Source organism: Dermacentor variabilis, chromosome 9, assembly GCF_050947875.1.
Source record: "Dermacentor variabilis isolate Ectoservices chromosome 9, ASM5094787v1, whole genome shotgun sequence".
NCBI lineage: Eukaryota > Metazoa > Arthropoda > Arachnida > Ixodida > Ixodidae > Dermacentor > Dermacentor variabilis.
The window spans coordinates 54,199,743-54,226,559 of NC_134576.1; the positions used below are offsets into that span (position 1 = coordinate 54,199,743).

The window sequence follows — 26,817 nt, forward strand, 5'->3', positions numbered from 1 at the left end:
GACTTAGCAGTACGCCATCTCAGAGGTGTCGCTACTTATGTACTCACTTGATGGTGCAATTCAGTCTATAGATAAAAAAAAGTCATGTTTAGCACAAGGTGCTCTGTTCACCTAAGGTAGACCTCAATCTTATACGGTACGTTCACGCTAAACTCGAACAAGACTCTATTCTGCGACCTCGTTGCGCAAACTTGTGAATTTTCCTCTCTTGTTGATTCCTGTATTACCTAAAATTGCGCCCATTGATAGCACGTCCGCGTCTTCCGGATGGATGGTTGGCTGGATGCTATCAGCGTCCTCTTTCTAACGGGGTGGTGGCCTTCGCCACCAAGCTCTTGTTACTCTTTTGTCTAATGTCCTACCTATGTTGCATCGGCACGTCGCTGACAGTAGCGTCGCGAGGATGCTTGTTCATAGCAGCAACTAACATTTGCATCGCTGTCTTGTCACTTTATCACCGTCACCATGTAGTACACCGAGAAGAATCATTCTCCCCTTCCGACAGCGCTGATGTCACGGGCTCACTTCGCACGCTTGTTCGCGTACTCAAACAAAACACCCTGACATAAGATCTTAGGTTTTAACATAAGTAATTAGGAATGTGATTTGCTAGAATTACGTTCGGAATGGTAACCGAGAAAGTCGCCAGTTTGTTAAATACACACTTTGTGTCATCGTCCTATCTTGTTCACTCTCTCTCCATATTCAGTTAGCTTGGCCCGGGTTAGCTGGGACACACTCTATATAGTTTCTGTTTACATCAGCCGCCCCTTAAGGACCTTAGGTAAGGTAGCAAAAAACACATACAGTCTCTGAATTACAATGAAAAATTTGACTGCCTCAAGGCAATTGTCAACGCTACACGCGCCAACTAAATTCAGTGAATGACCAGCAGACGGGACGTAGACTGCGAATTCGTTGAGGTGTTTGATTTGAGCTTGCAGTCCTTTGTATTTTCCTGACATATTACTGGCATTATCATAAGCTTGGCCCCTACAATCATCAATTGAGATGCCATCAAGATGGACATCACGGTGTCGAAAGGTACAAGCCGGTATGCGATTCAATTGCAACAAATCCAAGAAAGCGTTAGTACACTTTCCCATTTCAATTGTATCGTAAAACAAATGACAGCTGATGAACGCGAGTAGGATCTGCAATCGAATCAACAATTAAAGAGGAGTATTTTGCGCGTTTCACTTCGTCGAAGAGACGTTCCCTGACAGCCTTTGCTATATGGTCGATAAATTCATCACCAATGGTTTTTGACAGATACGATGGGTGACCTTTTCCTTTGTTCCCGTAGCATTTGATGTGCTTCTCAAGGAAGAGATCAAACTTGGCAACGGCCTCAAGCACTCCCATATAATTGCCATTTCTCGGTGAACCAAAATTCCCCTCACTGCCCCTAAACGCTAGGCTGCGCGCTCAGCTAGAAGCTTAACTACACGACTACGCGCTTCAATACCTCTGTCCAGTAAGCGGTCTCAGTGACAGGATGCTTAACCAGCTCCTTGTCAGTTGCGCTGCTCGAGTTAGAGCGGGCGAGCCATGCTGCCACGTAGTTCTGGTGCTCGACGGTAGTTTCATGTGCGCAAACCTTTTCTTCTGCTCTTTTCCAATCAGAAAACACGTGCGTGGTGAAAGCACTGGAGTTGTTTCAAATCGAAAGTAGTTTGCACATGAAACAGTAAACGGAAACTTTGTACTCCGAGTACATTAATCAGCGTCGCTCGTACGCCTCCCAATTGCTGCCTTTCGCACGAAAAGATGAGGTGACATATAGCGTTCCTGAGTTTTGTATTGCCTTTCCGAAGACGGAAAATTTTCTGCCCGATCCGAAAGCTGTCACTAATAACGTCCGGCCACTTAGCTGGGTCGCTTCGGAGAATCTCGCAATGTACCTCTTGCTGCGGGGGTGTCTGTACTCAGAAATTGGGACAACCTAGGTTGGCACCGTTTTCACAGGATCCAGATAACCAAGATGAGTCAAACCTTGCTTCTTGCCAGGAAACCGTGGTAATGGAGTTGGCAAGTCCTCCACAGAAGCACAGTCGGTACTTTTGGGAGATTGACACGGACTCTGGGTAGAGCGATGATACTGCTCCACGGAAGCTGCATTCAGTAGGTACTTTGTCATCCTTCGTAGCTTCTTTTCACGCTCTTCTCTTTCTAACTTCGCCTTTCGTTTAGACGCCCCACTTTGATGCATCCGACCAAGCATTTCCGCATAAATGGATGCTAATTGTTCACCGGGCACTTCGTCAGTCCAACGCGACCGCAGGTGTCCGACGGTGGCCGTCCCGATCAGTGGCGCACGCTGACCAGATGGTCCGTGGCGGGCCGAGAGTGGTGCGTCCCCCGGGAGTTCCTCAGCGGTCGGGCTTACGCAAGCTTAACGGGTGGCTTGAGGCTGAATCGCAGCCCACGATCGACTTCCTTTTATAGATGCGCGCCGCGTCTGTCTGTTACTAGCGCCAAAGCAGGCGTTCACAAACGCATAGAGTTCCTTGTACAAGTTCCCTCCTTCTCCGTAAAAACTCACTCCTTCTCCCGTTCCGGTCTCGTCTTCCTATTGGCTAGGAGCAATCGTCTCTTCTGGCAGGTTCTCGATTTTTCTCTCGCCCGGTCGACGCCGAGCACGAGAACGAAAGGGAGAGGGCGACTCCTAGCGCGGGCGAAGTTACGTGCCTTCCGTCGCCTCTGAGTAATATTTTGTCTACTTCTTTCTGGAATGTTCGGCGCCCAGTCTAACCTACTTTTTCCGCCGAGCTCGTGCGAGGGTACGCAGCCACTAGGCAGGAATGCGTCCTGGAGGCAGGCCTTTGTGTCCAGCTCTCCAACTTCACCCTTCACTCTTCCACAACCCCAGCCCGAACAGTGAACATTCCATTCCCCACGGCATCCCCGTGCGACGTCTTCTTTCCTTTCCTGCCTAGACTCTGCAATCAAACTCATCATCATTTGCTATCGGACTCATCCTCCCCCGCCCATTTAACCATCACGGTAAAGAAAAGTCGAATGGGAGGAACTGTTGGGTACTGCAGCACATCCTTTCTATGAGAAGGACAGCGGGGGAACTATTTGAGAGGTGGAAGGTGGCGTGGTGGTGACGAGGGGCAAGAGATATTTAGGTCCACATCCCACATTACATGCTTTAGGTGTTTCCCCCTTGCCCCTCCTCTACAGACAGCACTGGACAGACGGACTGACAGGAAACCACGAACACGCTTCCAAGCAAACGCACCTCGCTTCGTAAGAAAGTGGGACCCGCAGGGGTGGCGGGGAATTCCGGTTTTATGCAGCTCGACAAGCTCTTCCCAAATGTCAGGCTAAACGCATGCTGTACATTAGGCGTGGTTTTCTCGCTTCATACATGTCGCTCGAAGTTCCGTTGCCCCTGGTTCTATATACTAAGCAGGTTAGAATAAATCGGCCCCCTTCTCCTACTGTCCGAGGTGAAACGCTGGGCTGCAGCCTCCTTAGCCCCCCCCCCCCTATTATTGCGCTGGGAGGAAGCTCACATATGTGAAAACTGCCCAGGAAAGCAGTCGCCATGATGAAGGCAAACTCCCTTGTCTAAACATTGGCACCAGTCTGTTCGACCGCAAAATATTTGTGTATTGCGGTAAAGCATGACGATAGTGGGAAGGGCTCACGCGAATAGGGAACGTAGGGTTCAGTCACCGACGAACCTGATGTTTTAGTCACAACAAAGCAGATTATTGCGGAAGGATGATGTGACATCTTTTGTTGGCTGAAGCCAGGTTACATACCAAGCTACCTCTTGTCACTATCAATATGCTTTACCGCAATACAGAAGAGCGTGCAGCTGAGCACCCCACCCTGCGACACTCCAGTTTCCTGTACAAATTTCCGTGATGAAACTTTGCCCACTCGAACACGAAATGCGTGATTAGACAGATAACTTTCGGTAACATTGAGCATATTACCGCGTATACCTAAGTGTGAGAGGTCTCTCCATATCCAAAACCGCCACGTAGTAGCATAGGCTTACTGCATATCAATGAATACAGATAAGAAAAACTGCTTATGAACAAAAGCTTCACGGATACGTGCCTCGATACGTATGAGATGGTCACTGGTGGATCGACACTCCCGAAACCCTCACTGTTATGGGTCGAGCCATTTGTTTGATTCGAGGAAATGTAGTAGGCGACAGTTAATTATTTTTTCGAATACTTTGCAAAGGAAGCTTGATAATACTATAGGTCTGCAACTTGATAGAGAGGAAGGATCGTTTCCGTGCTTCAGAATTGAATATTAATAGCCTCCGTCCAAACTGAGGGGATCTCGCCGGAAAACCATATAACATTGTGAACGTAAAGGAGAGTTTTTTTGCGTTTCGCAGGGTACTTGTTTCAACATCTCATATATTACGCCGTCTGAACCTGGGACGGATGTATTACAAAAGTTCAGTGCTGCCTGCAGTTCTGCTATGCAGAGTGGTTCGTTGTACGCCACACTTCTTGCACATTTTCTTTCTAACTTTTGCTGTTCTATTCCCGTTTTGTACTTTAGGAAGGTTTCGGAGAAGTGTGAGGAGCTCGATATGTGTTCAAAATGTGCGCCAAGAAAGTTGGCTTCATCTTCCAGGCTTTCTCCGTGGCTATCTTCTAAAACCAGGGAATACGTTTGTTTAACATTACCTTCTTTCACTTAATTCCAGACTGTTCTCTCATCTGTGTACTAGTTGATGTTTGATATTAACTTTGCCCAACTATCTCGTCTTGCTTCTCGGCGCGTTCTCCTTGCCTGGGATTTGACATGCTTAATGTTTTCCCGGTTTCCTGCTGTTGGAAAATCGCGAAGCAGCACCCCCGCTTTGTTCTGGTTCCTCCGCGCTTGCCTACATGCATCGTTCCACCAGGACGGACGCCACTTGGTACCCATCCCGTTGGCTTGAGTAATACACTTACAGGCGGCATCAAGTATAAAAGCTGTAAAATATGTAACAGCATCATCTATGGTTATACCGGACATCTCAGTCCACGTCATGTGAGTAAGAGTTCGGTGCCGTTCCCAATAGGTGAGTCAATCTTCCGCCAATGGAAGTTGATCTTTCTTCGGCGTACTTAGGATTAGTGGGAAATGGTCACTTCAGTGCGGTTAATTAAGCACATTCCATTTAATATAGGGCAAAAGCGTCAGCGATAAAATGCTAAGGTTTATGGCAGAGCATGACTTGTAAGCAAGGTTAAAATACGTGGGCTCCTTCGTGTTCCAGAGACATGCTCCAGAGGGAAAAGACAGCTGTTCAATAATGCGACCTCGCGCATCCGAGCGTGAATCGCCTCACAAACTACTGTGCACATTAAAATCACCAAGAATCAGATAGGGCTCTGGGAGCTCATCTATTAATGATTCCAAGTCGCGTCTGTGAAGCTGATAATGTGGTAGTATATACAAGAATGTGAGGGTAATGAGTTTATTTAAAGTACCGCTCGAATGGCCACTGCCTCAACGGCCGTTTGGAGCTTCAAATGATGACACGCTACACTTCCATCAGCAATGATGCCTACACCGCCACATGATGCGACAGCATCCTCGCGGTCTTTCCTGAAAGTCGTGTATTTTCGGAGGAAGTTGGTGTGCTTTTAATGTAGATGTGTTTCTTGCACACACAGCACTTTAGGGTTAAATTTACAGAAAATTTCTTGGACGTCATCTAGGTTTCTTCAACATGCCGTCAACATGCCGTCCATGTTGAAAAAATAAATGTGCTCTGTGGCTCAAAAGGGAGGAGAGTAACTTAATTTACACAACCTTTATTAGGCCCTGTAATTGGTGTTTTGTGTTTGTTAGAGCGGTCAAGAGAACCTTGCCGCTCCTTCGACACTACCTACGCCGTCTGCCTTGAACTGGTGTCCATAGCCTCTTGCGAGGCACAGGACACCCGCACCAGAGAGCGATGTGTGCGTCGCGTAGACTTTATCTCTAGCGACGAAGTCTTCGCCACCACCAGGCCGGATGTCGACAGGACCCCTGTGTCCTCTACGGTGCCCTGGCTTCTGCCGGAGCTCGAAGAGGCCACTGGTGTGGACACTTTCAGAAATGGCAGGGCAGCGTTGGCTGCTCCCACCGTAGGGGCGGGTGGCGTTAGCCTCGGCATGCTACGCGTGGTCCTGACCGCAGCCAGAGGCCGTTTTGGTGCCGCCCCCCGTTTCACTACTGCTGGCACGCGCAAAACAACAGCTGGTACGCACAAAAGACCCTTTGCAGCACACGGACTACCCGTGAGTGATATAAAAAGATACCTTGCAAGGAGCGTGACGAGTCATACATGGGCGAGAGCGGAAATTTTAAACGGCGCTTGAAACAACACATGAATGCCGTCGCCAAGGGCCCCACAGCAGCGAACGCCCTGGCGGAACATCACGAACTAACCGGACACATCAATGACTGAGACTCAGCAGCCATCATTGCAAAAGAAAAACACATATCTGCCCGTTTGCTTTTAGAATCATTTTACATCCAATTTACTAGACACACGATAAACAGGACGCGGGGTAATTTTCCTGCGATATACACCCGAAAACTGCGCCACCTCACCCATAAATAGCCGCGCGTTCATGCTTGCAACTTCATTGTGATCAAGGGACCCGTAAGGGGCCCGAAACGTCGGTTCTTTATTTTCATTTTATTCTTGGTGAGTGCACGTTTTTAGGCATCATTATGTTTCCTCGCCAGACGAGTTTTCGTCGAACACTTCACTATATTTCCTTATCTAGCGTGTCCCTGCTGAAAAATATTCTGAAATTGAAATATTTCACCCTTTGGGCTTGCGGCATTTCCTCAGCACGGTTGTTTTTTCTCGGTGGTCTATAAACTATAGGATGATAGGCCGGTGCTTCTTTGCCTGCTTACGGCCCATCCCATGCAGTCTTTCAACTGAAGATATTCAAACACCTAACTGCTTTAAAAATAATTCTTCATTTATTGTGGTCAAAATCGAATCAGGTGTTTCGTTCACATCTTCTTTAAAGCTGAAGACTAATAGGTTGTTTCGTCTGCTCCTATCTTCTAATTACATGAGTTTCTTTTCCAGATTCTGTATTGTTCGCTTATTCCGCATATTTGCTTACTATAGTTTCCCCGTTCTCAAGTTTAGATCCAATGGTGCTTATTCGCTCCTGCATACCCTTTTGTCCATCAAGAATTTCCCTCAGCAACTGGAGAGCAGTGGGTCCAGGATTGTATTCAATATCCCCACTGAGCAGCAGCAATGAGAGCAAAAATGTTTTTACGAACGTGCATACAGTAAAAACGCTGGAAGGGCACGCCAGCTGGACTGGACAGCGATGAGAGGTTTCGACGGAGAAGTATGTGTTACTAACCTGCGTGGACAACATGAACGGGTTGGTCATGGCTCTGACGGATGACCAGCTGGCGGGCCCACTGACAGTACCCCGGGGCAGAAGGGTGTTTAAGTAGTCGGGTGGAACGTAAGTTGAGTGCGCTGGTTTCCAGTGAAGGCTTGCCCAAGAACCCAGCTGAGGCACTGGTCCGTTTGCGCAGTCCCTACAGAGTATGAAAGGGAGTGCATGGGTGATGCTGCAGGACGTATCTTGAAGGGCACCGGCCATCGCTGTCGCAGCGGATTGAAGAATATGCGTGAACAGCATGAATGGGTTGGTCATGGCTCTGACGGATAGCCAGCTCGTGTGCCCACTGAGTTCAGACTACTAGACATTACTACACATTGAGACGAAATTGTCTTAATAGAGCTGACACGGGTGAGATTAGGCCCAGGAATGAGACACCCAGCTTGGCGTCAAGGGGTTTTATTGTAAAGCGGCGCACTCAATTAGTTCGCGTGAAACAGTGTCGTTGAATAGTAATACAGAGTCAAAATCCAAGTCGTTCTCAAATTGGTTTATTCAAGAATATGACACATTCAGAGTGACCTAAATTGGAGCCAGAGAGCTTCAGAGTGGAGAAAAGATACTCAGTGACCCAAATTGATGCCAGGGTTGGTTTCTAACCCGCTTTACTCCTTTCAGCAGGCTGATACAACCCACTAACACACGTTGGCAGAAAGTGGTTAAAAAGCCTGCCTGACATTCCCATAAAACTGCGTGGAGTAGCTCATAAATGCTAATTGTCATGGCCATGGCCGAGTCCGATACATCAATGGCCGCCCACACAAAGCACAAGGCAGCAAAGAATGCCTTCAGCCTGAAAATGCACGCAAATGCACAAGATAGGGAGCGCAATGCTCACAAGTGTCACGTTATAAAAAAGGCAGCACGAGTTAGTTGTCACTTGCAAACAAACGAACAAGCACACTCAATAAAACTGTGGCAAGTCGTGAGAAGCATCACAGGTAGCACAGAAACGTATACGGCAAACTCTCAGAAGGCCTTTTCCAGAGGGAATTCCAGTGCTGTGCTGGATATACTAAATGTCCCAAAACTATGCTGCGGGCAATCAAGGACATAGAAGCAGATCCCTCCAAGACAATTTTCACTATTTTGAACTGTATTACTGCGCACATTCTCAAAAATTTGGAGGGCGCTTAACCTTCCCCTTTAAGAACAGAATTCGATACATTTCAAAGATCCCCGGCTGCTTGTCACCCTTTCCGACAACCGCACTTTACACGCGGATACGCGGAGCTGAGCGCGGTAGTTTTGCAATGAACTGAGCGGGCCGCGCCACCCGCAAAAAGAGCTCGCTTTGTCATTCTGCGCATCACAATTAGGTTTTCTGGTATTTTCAAATGAAACTGCCACACTATGATGTGTGTACGTTGTGTTTAGGACATCCTTCACTATTTTTCTCCACATTTTACTTTGACGAACTGAATTAGTTTTGTCAAGCATCTGCTCCACGCGGAGGGCCTCCGTGGTTGTGGGTCGGAATGATTTTTCGCGAACTGACACGCGATGCCAAGATCGGACTTTTTGCGACCCGTCACCCTCAACGCTACCGCGTCAATAGCTCAATACCCTAGAATTTCACAATTTCCTCCGACTAGCACGGAGGTACTGCGGCTGAGGATTGAGCTCACAGCTGTGCTCAGCAGCAGGGCACCATAGCCACTAAATTGGTAACAGGTTTTAAACAAAAAGTTGGGCAGCTGTTACACTCTTGTAACACAAAAAGGCTGCTGCACATTTGGTAATACATGAAGTTATACAATCGCGGTCAGACTTCTTTCTAAGACATATTGGTTGTGCGTTCAGTTATGCAATCAGAGCTAGACTTCTTGCAAGACAGAAAAGGCCGCAATTAGAAGTACATGTATGGCACTAAGGCGCAGCGGCACGCGCTTCTTTTCCGCTGTGGCGTACTTGCGCGGCCATCCTTCGAGCCGCAAGAGCGTGCACGCTTCTCCATCGCTCGCCTCCGACAACTGCCACCGCCGCTCCGACTGTGACGTTAACGCGCAGAGTGAACGCACCCGCTTTTCTGCGCAACAATAATACTTGGCACGACAGTAATTACTGAGCTTAAGATTCGGCGAACACATAAGAGGGCTTACATGTGGAATGTGAAAGCGTTATACCCGTTGTGGGCCTCGGCAGTAGTAATCAAGGGTATGGGCGTCCATGGCCGAGTCCAGCAAAGTAGGACATGACCTCAAAGGCACTGCGGCTCATGCGTTCCATCGCCTCGTTTTGAGCATCTGTACTGTCGACACCATCAAAGGAGTTACCCGCCGTGGATGCTCAGTAGCTATGGTGTTGGGCTGCTGAGCACGAGGTCGCGGGATGGAATCCCGGCCACGGCGGCCGCATTTTCATGGGGCGAAATGCGAAAACACCCGTGTACTTAGATTTAGGTGCACGTTAAAGAACCCCTCGTGATGGAATTTCCGGAGTCCTCCACTACGGCGTGCCTTTTAATGACAAAGTGGCTTTGGCACGTAAAACCCCATAATTTTGTTATCAAAGGAGTTCCGCTGCTTGGAGCTAGCGTAGAACAGCCGTGTCGCCAATCAGTTTGCCTACCTTTCGAATACAGGCGCGATAAGCTCCTGAATCGACCAAGACAGCCAGCCCCCCACTTGCGACAACGTGACTTGTATTGTGCATCGCAAACTCAAAGTTGCGTTTCCCGCCTCGCCCCAGCAGATGACATCTGCGCCGCAACAATATCCTTCATTGAGTCCGTGGTTCACCAAGTAGCCGCTAAGCATGGTCATCTTAACGTCCACTTCGTTTATCGGCCTTACGTTAGTATAACTCCTATGATCACGATTTAGCCCTGCCCAACTTTCATTCCCGCTGTGGGAACCAATCTGAGCGGCCCACACGTGACGAGAACCCGGTCTGTTATGACGTAGCCGAATCGGTCATGTTTCTGTGACAGCTGTAATCGCCGGACGCCTCACCCCTAAACACCTTTTGGAATCCGTGCACAGTGCCCCGAAGCGGTTCAACATCCGCCAAGTTTCCGACGCCTCAACTGCTCATCGTCGTTACACTCCCTCGCCCTTTCAACAATGTCGTCAGCCACGTCCGCTCCAACTTCGTTGCTGTAATTGACATACGTAACTACGGCCGACAATTATGGACAATTATACGATGCAAGGGATGGTGCTGCAATGTCTGATTTCCCGCAAGATTCTCGCATGACCAGGGCGCAACCTCATAATTGTTGCAGCCTTGCTCTGTTGCTGTGCCAAACACATCCTCACTACCTGGTACCATCCTCAGTCCAATTTCTTGAATGAGCGACTGCACCAGACCTAGAATCGTTTCGTCCTACCACCGTGACTGGGACATTGCACTACCCTACTTCACGTTCGCTTAAATTTTTCACGCCACGCAATTGCCGCTTTTTCGCCGTTTTACCTGTTCATCGGTCGGAAGCCTGCATACGCATTGGACACTTCCGCTTTTTTGCTAGTGCCTTGAGCCCGCGATGCCATTTCTCATGATGACCACGCAAGACAGCTTGCCCATACATGGCATCCCCCAAAAAATCAAGAGCGTGCTAAGAACAAGGGTTACCATAATTTAAACTTTTCACCTGGTTCCCTTACGCTCGTAATGTCCCTTTCCAGCTGAGTATAGCGCTCGCAAGACCTCTTTTTCTCCTACAAGGGCCTTTGCCACGTCCAATGTCATCTGGCATAACCTCAAGGGACGTCATTCACGTCGCACGGCTAAAACGTTATCACACTCTTTCCTCACGGTCCCGTCTCACGTACCGGGAAGACGCTGTTTGTGCAGGGTATTGCCAACGAAAACTTTCATCGACGCTTACGATGCACACTAATGCGATATTTCAGCGCACATCGCGAAAGGCAGCGCGTGGGTTGCGTAGAAGCGCGATTCACACAAGCCACCGCGACAGACCTCACAGTCCAGATAGCGCGCTACTCTGGCGCCATCTGGTAGACATCGTCGCCGCACTACGCTTTTTTATTTGACCTTCTCGTCAGGCCCTCATCGTCTGCTAGCGCCTCATGGATCCACTGCACACTCCTGCACAGCTTTCCTTCTGGCGTCGTTCATCCCCCGCTGCACTCCGCGTTTCCTTTTGTCTGTCGCTGTTTTCATTTGATCGGTTACGCCGAAGCCGATGCTCGCCGCACGAACGGGCGAGCTGCTCTTTTAAAAACGACGATAATTTTCAAGAAGGCGAAAGGTCGACACAGCCCGGCTGGGCTCTCTCGCGCCTCTGTGAAAGCTTTCTATTTATATATACATCTTATAAATATTGTTATACGTGTAACACCAATTGCTAATGTGTGGAAAGAAATGCGTGGACACGTGGAGTTGTTTTTGTGATTTCACGCATACAAGGGCTGTTTTCTTTCAACAAAGGTAACTGGAACAAGAGCATTTTTACGGCAAGCTTGATGGCGTATATCTTCTAACTGGCGTCATTCTGTAAATCTGTTCCAAATAGATACACTATGGAAAGTCAACGGCCACCGCTTGTAAATTCCAACGGTTGCCGTGAAGTAATTATTTAAAACGTTAGATACTTCATTTTGAATTGAGTTATGTTGCGATTAACCGTTGAAGTAAACTTTGCTTCTCTGAAAATTACAGCGAAAGTAGAAGGATCGTAATCAGCAACCGCTAGTTTTTAAATATAGCAAAACACTTTCAAGTATTGCCCGAAATTATAGCACTTTCCTTACTTTTGTTTCCGCAGAGGTTTAAACATCCTACTGCCGCCGTACATGTCCTCTTTCCCTACTGGGGAATTTCGCCCCCGCAATATTCACACTGTGACTCTCCTTGTAGGGGGTTTGTTGCACCATAGCTTTCTGTTAGTACACACGGCAGCCTAGCAGATAGCTAAGTCACAACCCTGACCTTGAACCATGGCTCTTCCTTCGAGCAAATCGAGTCTTGTAGTTCATTACAGTTGTTATCAAACATAGACAGCCAGTCGGTTTTCCCATGCAAGACTTCGCTGCGTCAAGCGCCACAGCAGCGAGACATTTACGATATGCGTCTGCAATCCATTTCACAATACCCGGAGAACAACCTGGACGCCCCCTAACACCGGCGGCAAATTGAGCTCAAATGTTATGTGGTGCGCCATAGATGCCACAAGCTACCCATCAGGGATCGCTCAACTCACTGCCTCCCATAATATAGCAAGGATTTTATACTCATAGCCTTACATCTTTTTAACTAACTAGGACTAAGACAACAAAATTATGTTGGCATATATGTCAGCTTTCCGCCTCTGTTTTACATGTACTTAGTTTAACCATCAAATGTATGTTAATTTGAGCGGATATAATGTTTCTATTGCGAGATGCTGTAGCCACCACATGAAGGCACTTAGCATCCATGAGCTACTCCACGCAGTTTCAGGACAATGTCAGACGGAGTTGTTTAACCATTTTCCCGCCAACGTCTCCCAGGCTGCTGCAAGGAGAGAAGCGGGGTCGAAACCAACCGGGTCATCATCTTGGGTCACTCAGTATCTTCTATCTACCCTGATGCTCTCTGACTCCACTTGGGGCAACTCTAAATTTGTCAAGAGTGCGTGCGCTCTTGAAGGAATCAATTTTAGAACGTCTTGGATTGCTGACTCTGTATTCAACGAAACTCTCTCACGCGAGCTGAAGTGACCGAGAGTGTGCCCCTCTACATTAAAACCCCTTGACGCCAACATGAGTGTCTTGATATGCATTACCATTTTTGTGTATTTCTTCAATAACAAAAAATCCTTTGTATTTTCTCCCTTCTTGGGGCTTATCTCACCTGCGTCAGATCTATTAGGACCATCTCGTCTGGATGTGTAGCAATGCATACACCACACGCGCCATTCGTGGCAGTGCCACGAGTTGGCAGAGGCTGTCCAGAGGGGAAGCGCCAGAATGCATTCAGGCTGCGTACGCGCCTCGTGTATGACGCGCTTCAGTGGCGTCAGAACGGCGTGTTATTTCTTCCATGCTTATAGTATTAACATCGGCATTCATGAGATGCGTCTTTGCAAAATTTTTTACCCGTCGATTCGCCAAACCCAATGAAAGAGCAGGGCTTCAGATCAAACTGATCTTGGATTCTCCAACACGGCGCTGTCCATAACGTAGTGTAGAAAAAGAATTTAGTAGTCTTACGTTCCTCCTGCACAGCTTTAACTCATGGTTTTTGGCTTCATTATCTATTTGATCAGCACACAGTTATGGATTGCACTATTTTTGGGAATAACTTATGTCTTCACACTGCCTTACTTTAGAGATTTTCCCGCAATTTGATGTATAACGACTCGTGTACCAATTTGTTAGTATATTTAGGTTTCTTTATGGCGAAACTACGAGTTGATTACCAGGCCACTCGTTGTTGCAGAGAAGCATCCACATGCTAAAGTGGCGTCGTCATCATCATCATCATCATCAGCCTATTCATGTCCACTGCAGGACGAAGGCCTCTCCCTGCGATCTCAAATTACCCCTGTCCTGCGCCAACTGATTCCAAATAGCACCCGCAAATTTCCTAATTTCGTCACTCCATCTAGTCTTCTGCCGTCCTCTACCGCGCTTCCCTTCTCTTGGTACCCCTTCTGTTACCCTAATGGTCCAACGGCGTATTGGCGTAGAGGGCATTAAGTATAGGTCTTCTGTGCCGAAAGATCCTCTGTGAGATTTCGGCCGTTAGAGAATGTAACTAATTTATTAAAGCGAAACTTTTTTTTGACATTCCGGCTTTCCTGACGCCACCACTGCACATTCTTGCACAAAGCTTTGAGGATAGGGTCAGAGCGTTTATGCACAAGGCAGGAAAGTGACAGAAAAGAAATTCGAAGCGAGAAAGTCGTATGGACCGTTCCATCGCGTAGCGTGTGCACGATGCTCTTTTGAGCTCCCTGTGTGTCGCTACGTAAGCCTCTTGACTGTTGTAATCACTCGTGACCCCCCTCAAATGAATTGCCAGAACTGCAGCGCGCATCTTCATACTAACGTGCCACTTTGTGTATCCACTTCATGCGCCATGCTTATCCTGTATGCTTGGGCGATTTGTGCACTGGGAACGGGTAGGGGAAGGGGACTGACACTTAGACATTCGTAGCTTTTTCTCAGCCTCTTTGAGAGAGATTCGCTCTATTTTCCTGTCAGAATCAACATTCATTCATTCAAGTCCGGAGGGGGTTATAAAGAACTGTAGAGAAAGGCGGGGGAGGGGGGGGATGAGGCCTGGAATGGCTAAAATCAAGAGGGAGAATGACTTTTGTAAGGAGCGAGAAGAATAGAACTAACGGAGTCTCGAAACGAGTGAATAAGCCTTGCCACGTCCGCACTTCCCACGCGGTGGGAGAGGGCGCGAGAGGGACATGATTACGCGAGAAGGCCGGAAAACAGCGGTTGAAGGCAAACTGAAGGTGCGGTTTGGTACGCTTCGGCTATTGGTGAAAAATAAACACCACACAAGTTCGCGAAGCAAACTACTGACGCTGGACGTGTAGACGGAAAGCCGCATTAAACCGCTTTAGATTCTATGTGAGACTACGGAAGCGGTCGCATGTCAAATCAACCATTTTGTGCCTCCAGCGGTGGCACGGCGGCTATGCCATTGCTCAAGGTTGCGAGTTCAATCCCGACGTTGGAAGTCACATTTTAACGGCAGTGAAATACAAATACGAAACTGCTCTTAGGTTGCACGTTGAAGAATAACAGGGTGTAAAATTTAATGCCGAGTCCGCCACTATGGCATGCCCCATAATTCGATCATGGTTATTTGCCCATGCATCCCCATATTTCAATTTCTGTTTAACTCTTCTGCCATGATGTCAAGTGCCATGCAAGGCAGCGATAGAGCTCAACCCTCTAAGAAATTGTTACCCATGGCGTACAACAAAGCCTCAAGCAAACCTGTTTATCTTTGTGTTCTGCGTACTACGCAGAGGAACAGCCGTGATACACAGAAGACCATGTTTAACTTGAAATCAATACTCTTGTACTGGACAAAACGCTGAAGGATGGGTACATTCTTCGTCAACATCACCGTTATTTTGGCTAATCAAAGCGAACAGCATAACAACGTTCGCTTACATCGATTCCCAATTGTTTTGTTTAAATAGTTTGAAGGCGACTCAATCTCAAATTTATATAATTTAAAGACAAAGTTTTCGTGAGCGAGTTCGGGGTGAGAGATGGGTGGAGACACTGCATACCGCACTTTATTGTGGGCGTTATACGGGCGTTTCACCCTCAATAGTAGAGTGGATGTGGTGTTCTCCCCGAAACAGACAAGATTTCGTATTTTTTATGTGAACATATGTATTCTTTTGCGACAAAAACTCTACAAGCTGTAAAACAGCTTTTATCTTAAACATTTTTTGAACACGCAGACTCAACGCATTATGGATACTTGCACAAAGCCGGAGAACTAGCTTTCTACTAAAATCTAGATTCACAGATTGTATATTTAAATTTCATCAGGGAATAATTTCTTCTTGACATCGACATTAAAAAAATCTGGTGTTCCAGATTTTATTCCCAATACATTGTTAAGCCAGTACGCAGAATGGCTCACAATGTACTTATTGGTAATTTTTAATGCGTCACTTCAGCAACAGAAATTAGGATATGACTGGCTGATTGCTCGAGTCGTACGTGTTTTCAAATTTGGATATAAACACAAAATTGAAACCTACAGACGAATTTCCGTTACATGTAATTGTAAGATTTCTGAACCTATATAAAGAAGCCTATTTCATTACCGTCAAGGTTCTAATCTTCGTTTCCCAAACAGCATGCTTATGGACGGAAACTGTGGACGGTTACTCAGCTCCGAGAAACAGTCCATGACTTTGCGAAATCTTTCAACGAAAGAGGACAAATCGACGCAATTTGCCTTGACATGTCTAAGGCACACGACCTTGTTCCTTACGGAGGACTGATCGTAAAACTTTAAATTGGAGAGTTAACCTCAAAATTGTTAATGGATAAAAATGCACCAGCCCAACAGAACGCAATTCGTGGAAGTGAATTACGGAGAACCAACTGTTCTGGCGTTAACTTCAGGTGTCGCTCACGGTTCCATTTTGGGTCCAGTTCTGCTATTGTGCTGCATGAATGATTTCTCAGACACAATTCTTCCTATTATACTCGTACGTTTATTTGCGAATGATTGTTTAATTTACTCACATCTGATAGGCTGCAAGACCCAAATCGCATAAAATTCTGGGGTGCATGTTGACGCGGCTTGGTGCGCGAACAAAATCAAAATTAACCTCAAGAAGAAATTGTACATGCGGCTCACTAAGAGAACTAAAAACATGTTCGCATTTAACTATGATATTGAGGGACATCCTTTCGCACAAGTCAACTCTTTTAAATACCTTGGCGCAACATTATCTTATGACTTAAACTGCAAAACACACGTTAAGGACATTTGCTCAAAAGCTGAGGGATAATTATGTCTTCTCAGAAATAAGTTGAAGCTTGCTACTCTGAAGGCGAGGTTAACCGCATATCTAACCATTTTGCCTCCCTCGTTGGAGTATGCGAGCGCTATTTAGAATGTGTACCAGGACTGTTTTATAGACAAGATTCAAACAGTCCAGAGGAGAGCGGCCAGATTCATGCTATCGAGATAGAGACATACAGATTCGGTCAATAATACGTTGAATGATCTTCAACTTCATAAGCTTGCTGAACGTAGAAGAACCGCGACACTAAAATTTTTCTATCAATTTCATCATAACTGATTTAATTTAAACACTGATCTTCACGTAAAACTACACTTCTCGCGCCTTAAGAAGTGCCCATAAATAACAATTCCAACGCCGAAAAATGTTCCTGAATTATTTCAGTTTCCTACCCGCCCCAGTGCTTAATGGTATCAATCGTCACTTACAGCGCATACATAGACGAGGGACCAAAAAGGACGACGAAGACAGGCGCTGAAGGGTGAAGGGACACATTTTGTCCCTCGTCTATGTATGCACTGTAAGTGGCGTTTGATACCATGGAATACCAACTAGCCCGTACCCAAACCTTGCTCCAGTCCTTCAATCAGCCTCTATAGAAGAATTTTATGAGTACCCTTAATCTCGTTACCCTTGCGGCAATTAAAGTTTTAATGAATATCTCGCACTGTTCATTTAGAAATTGCAGCACTGTTGCCCTTGGTTTCGTTTATTTTCAGAGCACTGTACATGTGAAAGCTTGGCAATTCTTTTATCTTTTTTTTGTCTCCTCATTGGTGTCAGATGTGCATTGCTTTGTTGCCCATTATACGCTCTGTTCCTATTTGCATATATATACCTCCTTATGGTTACTATTAGTATACATTCGGCTAAAACTCTGCCTCTTATTCATGTATCTGTGTATGTATGTACATATATATATATATATATATATTGTATAGACATCCTTGTTTAGAGTTTTGGTTCAAGGCACATCGTGTCAAGTCCTTCTGTTTAGATAAACTAATTTGTTTTTCTCTTATTTCTTTCGCGTAAGCCAGCCACTCCCCACAAAGTGATGATCGCGCCTCTTGTGTGACCAGCTAGTCAACGTCTAGCTTGCCCATGATTATGATGACCAATGTTCTGCAGTGCCGACGTCACAGTGAAATCGAAGGCACGCCACCAGCCACGATAACCACGCGTAAATTAAAAAGAATGATGGTTCTTCTTTTCTATAGCGCAGACCAAGAGAAGTCAGAACACGTCAACAGCTAACGTTTCCTCTATACAGGAAACGTTCTCCTCAAATGAGTCATCTATGCGGTTCGTTTGTCCCGCGAAGAAAACATAATTAACTTCCTCGTGATGAAGCAGCTATGAAAAGGACTTTTCGCGCTATGTGAAACATTATGTGAAATGACCTCATCAGTAGCTACAATACTTTCTTTTGTTAGTAGCCACGTAATTGCCCTAAAAATTGAATATTTTGTCTAATTAAACAATCTGTGCGAAAATTAGAACTCATAAACTGTTTCCCGACATCCGCCGTTCTCGATAATCATTTTTCACTTTAATATAATTCTTAGCATGAATGCGCTGTCTTCTTTTAATTTTGGGCAGTCTTCGCAAGAACACTCTATTACGCTAGTTGCCCTTCCGTATGGCCAGTAGCGACATGCCTTGCAGGCCTATCACACGCGCCCCAGACGCATTCAGCGCTTTTCTGCTTTTGTGTCGTTCCATATACGCCACTTAGCGCGTGCGAAACCAAACACGATTTGCGGGCAGCGCAAACAAACATGCCCGAGCTTTACCCGAGAACTGCGTCATCGATGCAATTTTATCTCCTTACGACGCGTTGAGACAGCCGCCACATTCGCAGCGCCGTGTTATCGTCGTCTCCTCGGTTACGACCTTAATCTAGACCCACTTCTGTAGCCCATATATTGGACAGCGATAGCCGGGACTGTATTTTTCTTTTTGTGCTCGCTTTCACACAAGTCACAGCTGCGAAACACGCAGCAGTTGGCGCAATGGCGGCCCATCGATACACCTGCGTTGGCTTCTCGCCTAAGGCGGACAGGAAGCGCATCGACTTCCTCAACCCGATGCCCAACCAGCGCGTATGCAGCGTCTGCAGCGTCATTCCCGACGTTGCCTTCAGCCTAGGCTGCCGCCACGTCTTCTGCACTGCCTGCATGAACGAGCTGATGCGCAACTCGCCTGTTGCCGTCTGCCCGTTCGACGACAAGGAGTTCCGAAACGTAAGCGTAAGCTGGGATTCCGCGTCCGAAGGGTACGTAGGCTCGCGCAAGTCCTACTGTCTCAACAGGGCATTCGGATGCACCTATGTCGGCCGCATGTCCGAAATGATCGAGCACTACTACCGCGAGTGTGACTACCACGTAGTCTACTGTGGCTGCTGCGCAAAGCCCGTTGCCAGGGTGAATGTGTTGGTTCATCTCCGCGAGGGATGCGGTGTCGGCATCCTGACCTCGGAGAACGCATTCCTCTCGGCCACTGCCTTTGACGATGACGCAGACAAGTGCCTGTCTGCGGCCCGTAATAACATTACCAACTTCATCAACCGCACTATGAGGAAAGTGAGTGCGGTTGAGAACAGGACACAGGGGAGCAGTGACGTCACCGACGTGCTTCGAGTTGGAAGCGAGGCAGCCTCTTCGAGACATGCTGAAACAACATCAGACACGACTCAGATGAACCAGATCAAAATGAACTTGGAACCAATGGTATTCTCAACGCGTATTGACGACGCCCTAACAACCTTCTTTCCCAGGACTTTGGGGCCTGCTGTTAACAATGTTGTCACCGCTGCAGACTTGCACACTGCGCTGCTACTCGTGACTAAGACAGACTCGACGCAGACTGACCCGACAGACGAATGGCCATTCTTCGAGCAGATGGCCTCTTCTCAGAAAAGTGAAGATTCCCTTCACAGCTGGGTGCCTGACTCGGCGTATCACTCCTCGGCTTCCGGGTGCGAAACAACCGACGGCAACCCTGAGCCGGTAAGCTTGAAACCAAAGTCAATTCTTGCCGTAAGCGAAGCACCGCCCGAGCCAATCAAGCAGTCCCTACTGACGTACGAGTGGGACATCCGACCATTCAGGAAGTACCGCAACCCGCCGTGGCCGGAGTTCAAGAGCGAGGTGCTGACGGTGGGCGAGCGTGGTTACCGGCTGAGACTTGAGGGCAAGTTCAAGTTCCTCAACTACCCGGCCCGCTTCCTGGCGCTCTACGTCAAGATTCAGAAGGGCCCCGACGACGAATCGCTCGAGTGGCCTTTCCGACGCAGGTGCTCGTTTCTGTTGATGCACGCCAGGTACGAGCAGCGGGACATCTTGTTCACGCTCGAAGACCACGTGAACGTCGAGAAATTACCGCGAGCGCACAGACTTCGCATCGAACGTCCCAAAACGGCGGAGAACTTCGCGATCGGTGTTGAACAGTGTGTGGCGGCGCAACAGATGGTGGAAGGCGGCTTCGTCTACAAGAACGCATTTAGGATCCGCTTCATCGTCGAGTAGCTGAAGGCACGACTTTTAAAAAAATGCTTATGTAAAGTTGGTGGAACTGCGACTACGTCCCCCGTGTTTGCTTCTGCTCATGACTTTTCGCTGACAGCTTCTCCAGTCTGCTGCGCTCGGCCAGAGGAGCAGGACATACAGCTGGCCTATCGGAAAATTCTCCAGAGCTCAAGTACAGGAATGCGCGCAGCTCTCAGACCTCGAGCAGCCGTAAGTCGAACTCGGCTCCTGCAGCACAGCGGTGTGTGGTTACGACCCAACATGATCGTGAACTTACCGTGCCAAGTTAAGTTGTTGACGTGTATAGGACTTGCAGTATCCGTCACATTTTGAAAGGTGCCCGTACAAAAATAACAGGCCCAAAAACGAGATTCCATCTATACAAGGGAGTAAAACTTACTCTCTCATACGACCACGCAATCTCTACAAAAAAGGGCACTTGGCTATGAGTTGCTTCTGTGGCGCAGTCGTTAAGGCGTTCGGCTAATTAGCACGAGGACGCGGGTTCGATACTTGGACGCAGTTATCGTATGGCGATGGCGACGGTTTACAAAAAGAACGTTCGTGTGGTCACGTGTCTTACAGCCCTTGTGCTTCCTTGCGAAAAGAAACCCCATCAGACAAATAAATCGTTTCGCGAACAAATAAATTACACTGGTAACGGCATGTCTTGTTCATCCCGTCTCTGAGCATGCACTTTATCTGAGCAAGATGTCTGAGCTGGAAGCGCCATGTGCATAGACTCTCTGCGGTCGAGCTAAAGCAACAGAAGCTGATCGATCAGAACATTCTCCATAATAAGAAAATGCAGAGTTATAAAATGAGTTTTCTGAGGCAAGAACGCTTAAGCGGTCGTGACATTATAATTTTCGTACCCAGGAATTTTGAGGGCTGCTCATTCGGCAATAATGACAACGTGACGAGGCTACTTCCTTTTAATAGCCTGCCCATTTACGCCACTTAGCGCTGCGGTACAGCAGTGTTTTCTTCCCGACCAAAACTGGTCAGGCCACTAAGTGGTCCTGAACACTTAGAGCTGCACTATAGCAGTGTTTTGGTCCTGCCTGGCAAAACACTGCTGTGTTTGGAACCAGAATTAAGGAAGTACCCCTTCGACGTTCAGAACCAAAATTTAGAACTCGTCAGACGTTCTGTAATATAACTTTGGAAAACGCTGCCCATTCACTAAGGACGGTGTACTGAGGCGAACTTCAACAGATTGCCGAAAGGGCAGTGTTCTAACCTCCTGTATTTGTGAAGCATAAAAATCGGTATCCTTAGTTAAAGGCTTCCTGTTTTCTTTTTCCCCATCAGTTCGTGATGTCGCCGTTTCATGCTCACAGTGTTATTGTACTGCCCATGCTACACTTGGGAGACACTCGTCTTGTCTGCTGGCGAGTTTAATTGCGATTTATTGTATCAGTCTAGTACTTCCAGTTAGTGAACGCTACGGCAGTTCTTAAAGTTCTTTCAATTCTAAGAGAGCCCTAAATAATTTACGAGAATAGTTTTATGTGAGCCAGCATCACTTCATTTTCCAGGAAGTGTACGAGTCCCGACTTCACGGCGCAGAAGGTGGCCACACGGGAGCTAGACAGGCCGAAGGTTTGCCACTCACCCTGGCTATCCCGCCGGCCTGTCACGCTGCTTCATCTAGTCGCGCAGCGTGACTAGCAGAATAGCAGGACCCACAGCGGTGACTTAGTGGCTATGGTGTTGCGCTGCTAAGCACAAGGTCGCGAAATCGAATTCCGGCCACGGCGGCAGCATTTCCATGTAGGGGCGAAGTGCAAAAAACTCCCGTGTCCCGCGCATTGGGGGCACGTTAAAGATTCTCTGGTGCTCAAAATTATTCCGCAGTCCTCCACTATGGGGTGCCTCATAATCAAATCGTGGGTTTGGCACGTAAAAACCCAGAATTCAGACATTACTGCTCGTCGACGGAACACAGAATCGGCCTCACCCGAACAGGCGTGCCTGATCACTGACTCCCACGCATAGTGTGTGCGCGTGTTGCGTGTGGCTGTTATTTTAGGGCATTTGCGCGTACTTGAACACACACACATACCAATTTTTTTTATCCACATTATGGGCTCTCACCTTTATACACTATCACCGTGCCCGTGCGCGGGAAAAAATACGAAGCCACCTACTTCTAAGTCATATCCGAATAGTGCGCAAATCACGCGTGAAATGTGCGCTATCAAATGTGACTTCAAATCTATAACGCAGCGCATTTTTTCACAAATCACCCTTCTGCACAAAATTTACTTACATAGAGTCCCATAGCTGAGTATGCTGCACATATTTCAACTAAAGATGTGTGGACGTTGGCTTAGGGTTGTGCGCCTTTGTACTCCCACTATACGGCTTGTACGGCTTGCCATTTTTAGATCCTGCTATACAGAAATGTGTCGCTCGACTCGTTCGATGCTAAATAGGCCTACATGTGCGACATCTTCCAAGTAATATTTACGTCATATTTTGTGACATCAAAGTATAAGCCTTAATGTTGCTTTGAACTACATGGCATTATACTCATATCTTTTCCAATATTACAACTTATATCATATAGTTATCATAACTTATGTAACTATTCTGACATCTATGTGACATACTATCTTTTTGTCGCGAATGCGAACAGCAAGAGAAGTCTGTCCAGAATTTGAAACGTTGCCTGAAATGTGTGGAACGCATGAAGGAAAAAAATGTCCCGGACGTATCATTGCGGTACACTACATTATGCTACATTACACTGTTGAAACCAAGAGAATCGGCCCAGCACGTGATCGTGTACCGGTAAGTTTTAGTGCTTTCTACCGTCACGCTAGTCGCGCTCAGCGCCCTGCGTGAGTACAGCTCTGACAACGCGAAAGGACAACGCGTGCAAGATCAACTTGCGGCCGCCTAACTCGCACACCCCACAGAAGACACAACTGTATGCGTTAGAATATAAACGGCTGAAGTTGTGCCAAAATATCGAGAGAAAGTGTGCACGGAGCAGCTGGGAAGACGCCCCAACAAATGCTCGTCGATTAAAACCTAACGCGAACCAAGCGCACTGGGTCGAGTCCGCCGGCCAGGGTCACGTGTTTGGCAGACTTGGTGGGGGTGAAAAAGCAAAGAGGATTTCTTCAAGGAGACTTGCCTCACGAAGGCTGGCTCTGTGACGCGATGTCCCCCCCCCCCCTCAACGAGTTGATTTCCTTACGGTCCGTGATAAAATGGAGTATGAGCCACGTGACACTCAAGCATTCTCGTAAGCGATGCGATTGATGCCTGGACGACTTTTCTAGATACGGCGCGAAGAGCAAATAGAGATAAACGAGCCACAAAGACAGGAGTGACAGCTCCGCGGCCAAGTGACAAAATATTGACAGGAGAGTCTTTCGAGCGTGTATACACAGCGAAGGCTAAATGGGCAGGGCGCGGAAACATCTGATTTCACTTCTGAAGAGACGGCGCTTATTCTCGAACCAGGCGCTTGGACAACCTTATGCGCGTGAATTTCGCAGACAATCCCCCAGTACACATACGCAGCAGGCAATAGAGAAAACGTAGTTAAACCTTCTATGTAGGTCGCAATGTGTGCAATGATCATAACTGTTGCCGATTGACGCACCTAACTAAATTGACAATGCTTGCGAGCATGCTCGTGATTACGTGAAAACATCGACTAATGTTGTATGGGAACGCATGCATACACAGAGCTTGTGCGATCATGCCGAGTCGCACCGCTGCATCTCCAGCGACATCGTTTCTTTCGGGCAGCTGCGCCAACAGTGATCCAGGGCCTGTAATCAAACCACACATTTTAAATGGTGACCGTACGTAACCTCCATAACATAGCCCCAAACTCCCGTAAGTTTCAAATGGGTGTCACGTTTCGTTCTAAGGACACCGTGAGGATGTGCCTACATTCGCTCTAACCAATTTCAAAGCCCGTAATTAGCCCTAGAACTTTAGATTAGGCTTCACTGCTGTCAAATATGAACTTGTCATGTGCTTCATTTCCGCCATTTATTTCCACGGTGGAACCGCCAACACCGGGTGATTAAATTAAATTAAATTGCGCAGCATGACATGCCAAAACCACGATCTGATTATGGGGCAGGCCGTAGTGAGGCAATTCGGAATAATTTCGACCACCTGAAGTTCTTTGACGTGCTCCTAAACCTAAGTACACGGGTGTGTTCGCATTTCGCCCCCATTGAAATGCGGCCGCTGTGGCCGGGATTCGATCCCGCGACCTCGTGCTTAGCAACCCAACACCGTAGCTACTAAGTAACCACGGCGGGGTAAGCGACACCAGATGGCGATGATGGAACGACCACAATGGCATGGCCGCAACCCCGTAATGCCGACACGACGAAACAATGGCATGACAACAATGAACTAATTACTACGGGACGACGGCTCCAAGATGGCGGTGTGGCGACGACGATGTAAGAACGCAGTGACAGCTACAACGGGGAAACGGAGGAAAGATGGCGTGACAGCAAAAGAATAATCCCAATGGAATGAAGGCTATGAAAGGACGTCGACGGCATGACAACGACCGTGTGACGTTGGACACATGACGTTGGAGCTGGACCTCACGTCCGCGCTCGCGTGCGTTAGTCGCCGCCGTGACAGGTAATGCACGGGCCATGTCCGGTGCTTGTTTGCACTATATCCGGTACCGGGCAATCGGGCCGCTTTATTCGCGCTATATCGGGTGCTTGTTGGCACTACGACTCGTACCGTGGCGGCGCCTGAAACCACGCTATATTCTTTGTTTCTTTAAACTGTCTGGTGTCGGGCAATCGGGCTGCCTGAATTCAAATTATATCCGGTGTTTGTTGTATGTCAGGTACTGGCAAATTTTGCCACCTTAATTCTGTATATATCCTGTGTTTGTTCAGACTACGTTCAATACAGGCCCATTGTAAAATAATGTGGCCAGGAGCCAGCAAGACTGACAACGGTACGACGACGACGGTGTTATGACGGCATTACTTTCAGTGTGACTCACGTATTCCGCAATAGCTAAATGGCAAGTCAGCAGCAGCAGTAAGAAACTCTAAAGAAGCGGCAAAGAAAGCTTCAATTTAAAAATTAAGATAAACAGCTTTGTACTAAATAACTAGCGTCTTACATTGAACACCATACCACGTAGGCTTGCATCACGTCCACAAGATTACTAACAAGACGCAGTCAAGGGAGGCAGAGAGATTTACTTAAAGGGACCCGGCAACGATTTTCACGACTTGGTACAAACGTTGAGTTGTTGGGGTAAGTGCTTCTGATCGTTCATTGGCGGATCTAAGCGCTCCACGCAAAGCGTCTAATTTATTATATGGCTTTAAAAATGTACGTCGCTACCAATCGAAGCACGCCACTCCCCGCGTTTTCAGCCGCCCCTGACCAAGTGACGCGAGGTGACCATACGACTCCAGTAAAGCGGGCGCCCCGATTGGCTGCCCAGGGCTCATCATCGTCATTTCCAACTTCATAGTCAATTACAAGATACAACGACATTGTAAAATTATTTTGCCTCGAAAGAAGAACCTTTCTCACCCCTCACCGCAAGATAAACGGAGCACAGTCAACCACCCTTCGCCTGTTATAGACCGATACATAACCCTCCCTCATACGCTATCACATTGTATATCCCGACAGCTACCTAAGCCACATGTGCAAGATCTGTAAAACTCAATCAGCAACACTCCCCCACATGCTATGGGAGTGCAAACATCGATACGCCGACCTTAGTCCCGTGATCCTCTCGTCGAGATGGCACGCCGCCCTGCCAGCTCCCATCTCGACGACCAACTCTGGGCTACCCAGCAGGCCTACGATGCGGCGAAGAGGCGAGACCTCGACGTCCCATCGTGGCCCAGACGACTAAACTGCTGTTCTCAATAAAGTTCACACTCCCTCTCTCACGGTGAAGAAATGTTGTTCGTTATAGTTGCAATGTTAATTTTTTTCTATAAATAAGAAAGTAACACAAAGAGGATGCAGAAGGATAATTTATCACTACACTCAAGCACTTCCGGCACACAGCAACTGTCATCTGCCTGTGTTACAATGAACTCTGTGTTGATGTAAGCTACGCAGTCTGTGTTGGTCTCTAACATTCTTTTCGCAAGCACCATGGATCACCCTTGTTGCGTTGTTGACCACAAATCCAGCGATTGGTAACATGTCAAGCTGCGACATCGTGCCCCTCTGCAAGGCAGCAGACGAGCGGAGTGGCTGTAGTGCATCGGACTGTCGCTATCCGATCGGCGCCATCACTACGCGTTTGCGGCCCTCACTTCACGCCGAAGGAATACTATTGAGGGCGAGCTCCACCACTGGAAAAGCTGGCACCACCGTCGGCGTGACGTGGCATGAGGGATCACGTGAATACAGCGGCCGCGTCATC

At 47.6% G+C, this 26,817-nt stretch overlaps 1 protein-coding gene across 1 annotated transcript; it reads left to right on the forward strand.

The window, feature by feature from the left end:
• Nucleotides 1-18,771: 18,771 nt before the first annotated feature.
• Nucleotides 18,772-26,326, forward strand: LOC142592699 (uncharacterized). The gene is made up of 2 exons (XM_075704276.1): nucleotides 18,772-20,615; nucleotides 21,947-26,326. Exon 1 carries the CDS (start codon nucleotides 18,891-18,893, stop codon nucleotides 20,403-20,405), a length of 1,515 nt encoding a protein of 504 aa, XP_075560391.1. The 5' UTR covers nucleotides 18,772-18,890; the 3' UTR covers nucleotides 20,406-20,615; nucleotides 21,947-26,326.
• The last annotated feature ends 491 nt before the right edge of the window (nucleotides 26,327-26,817 follow it).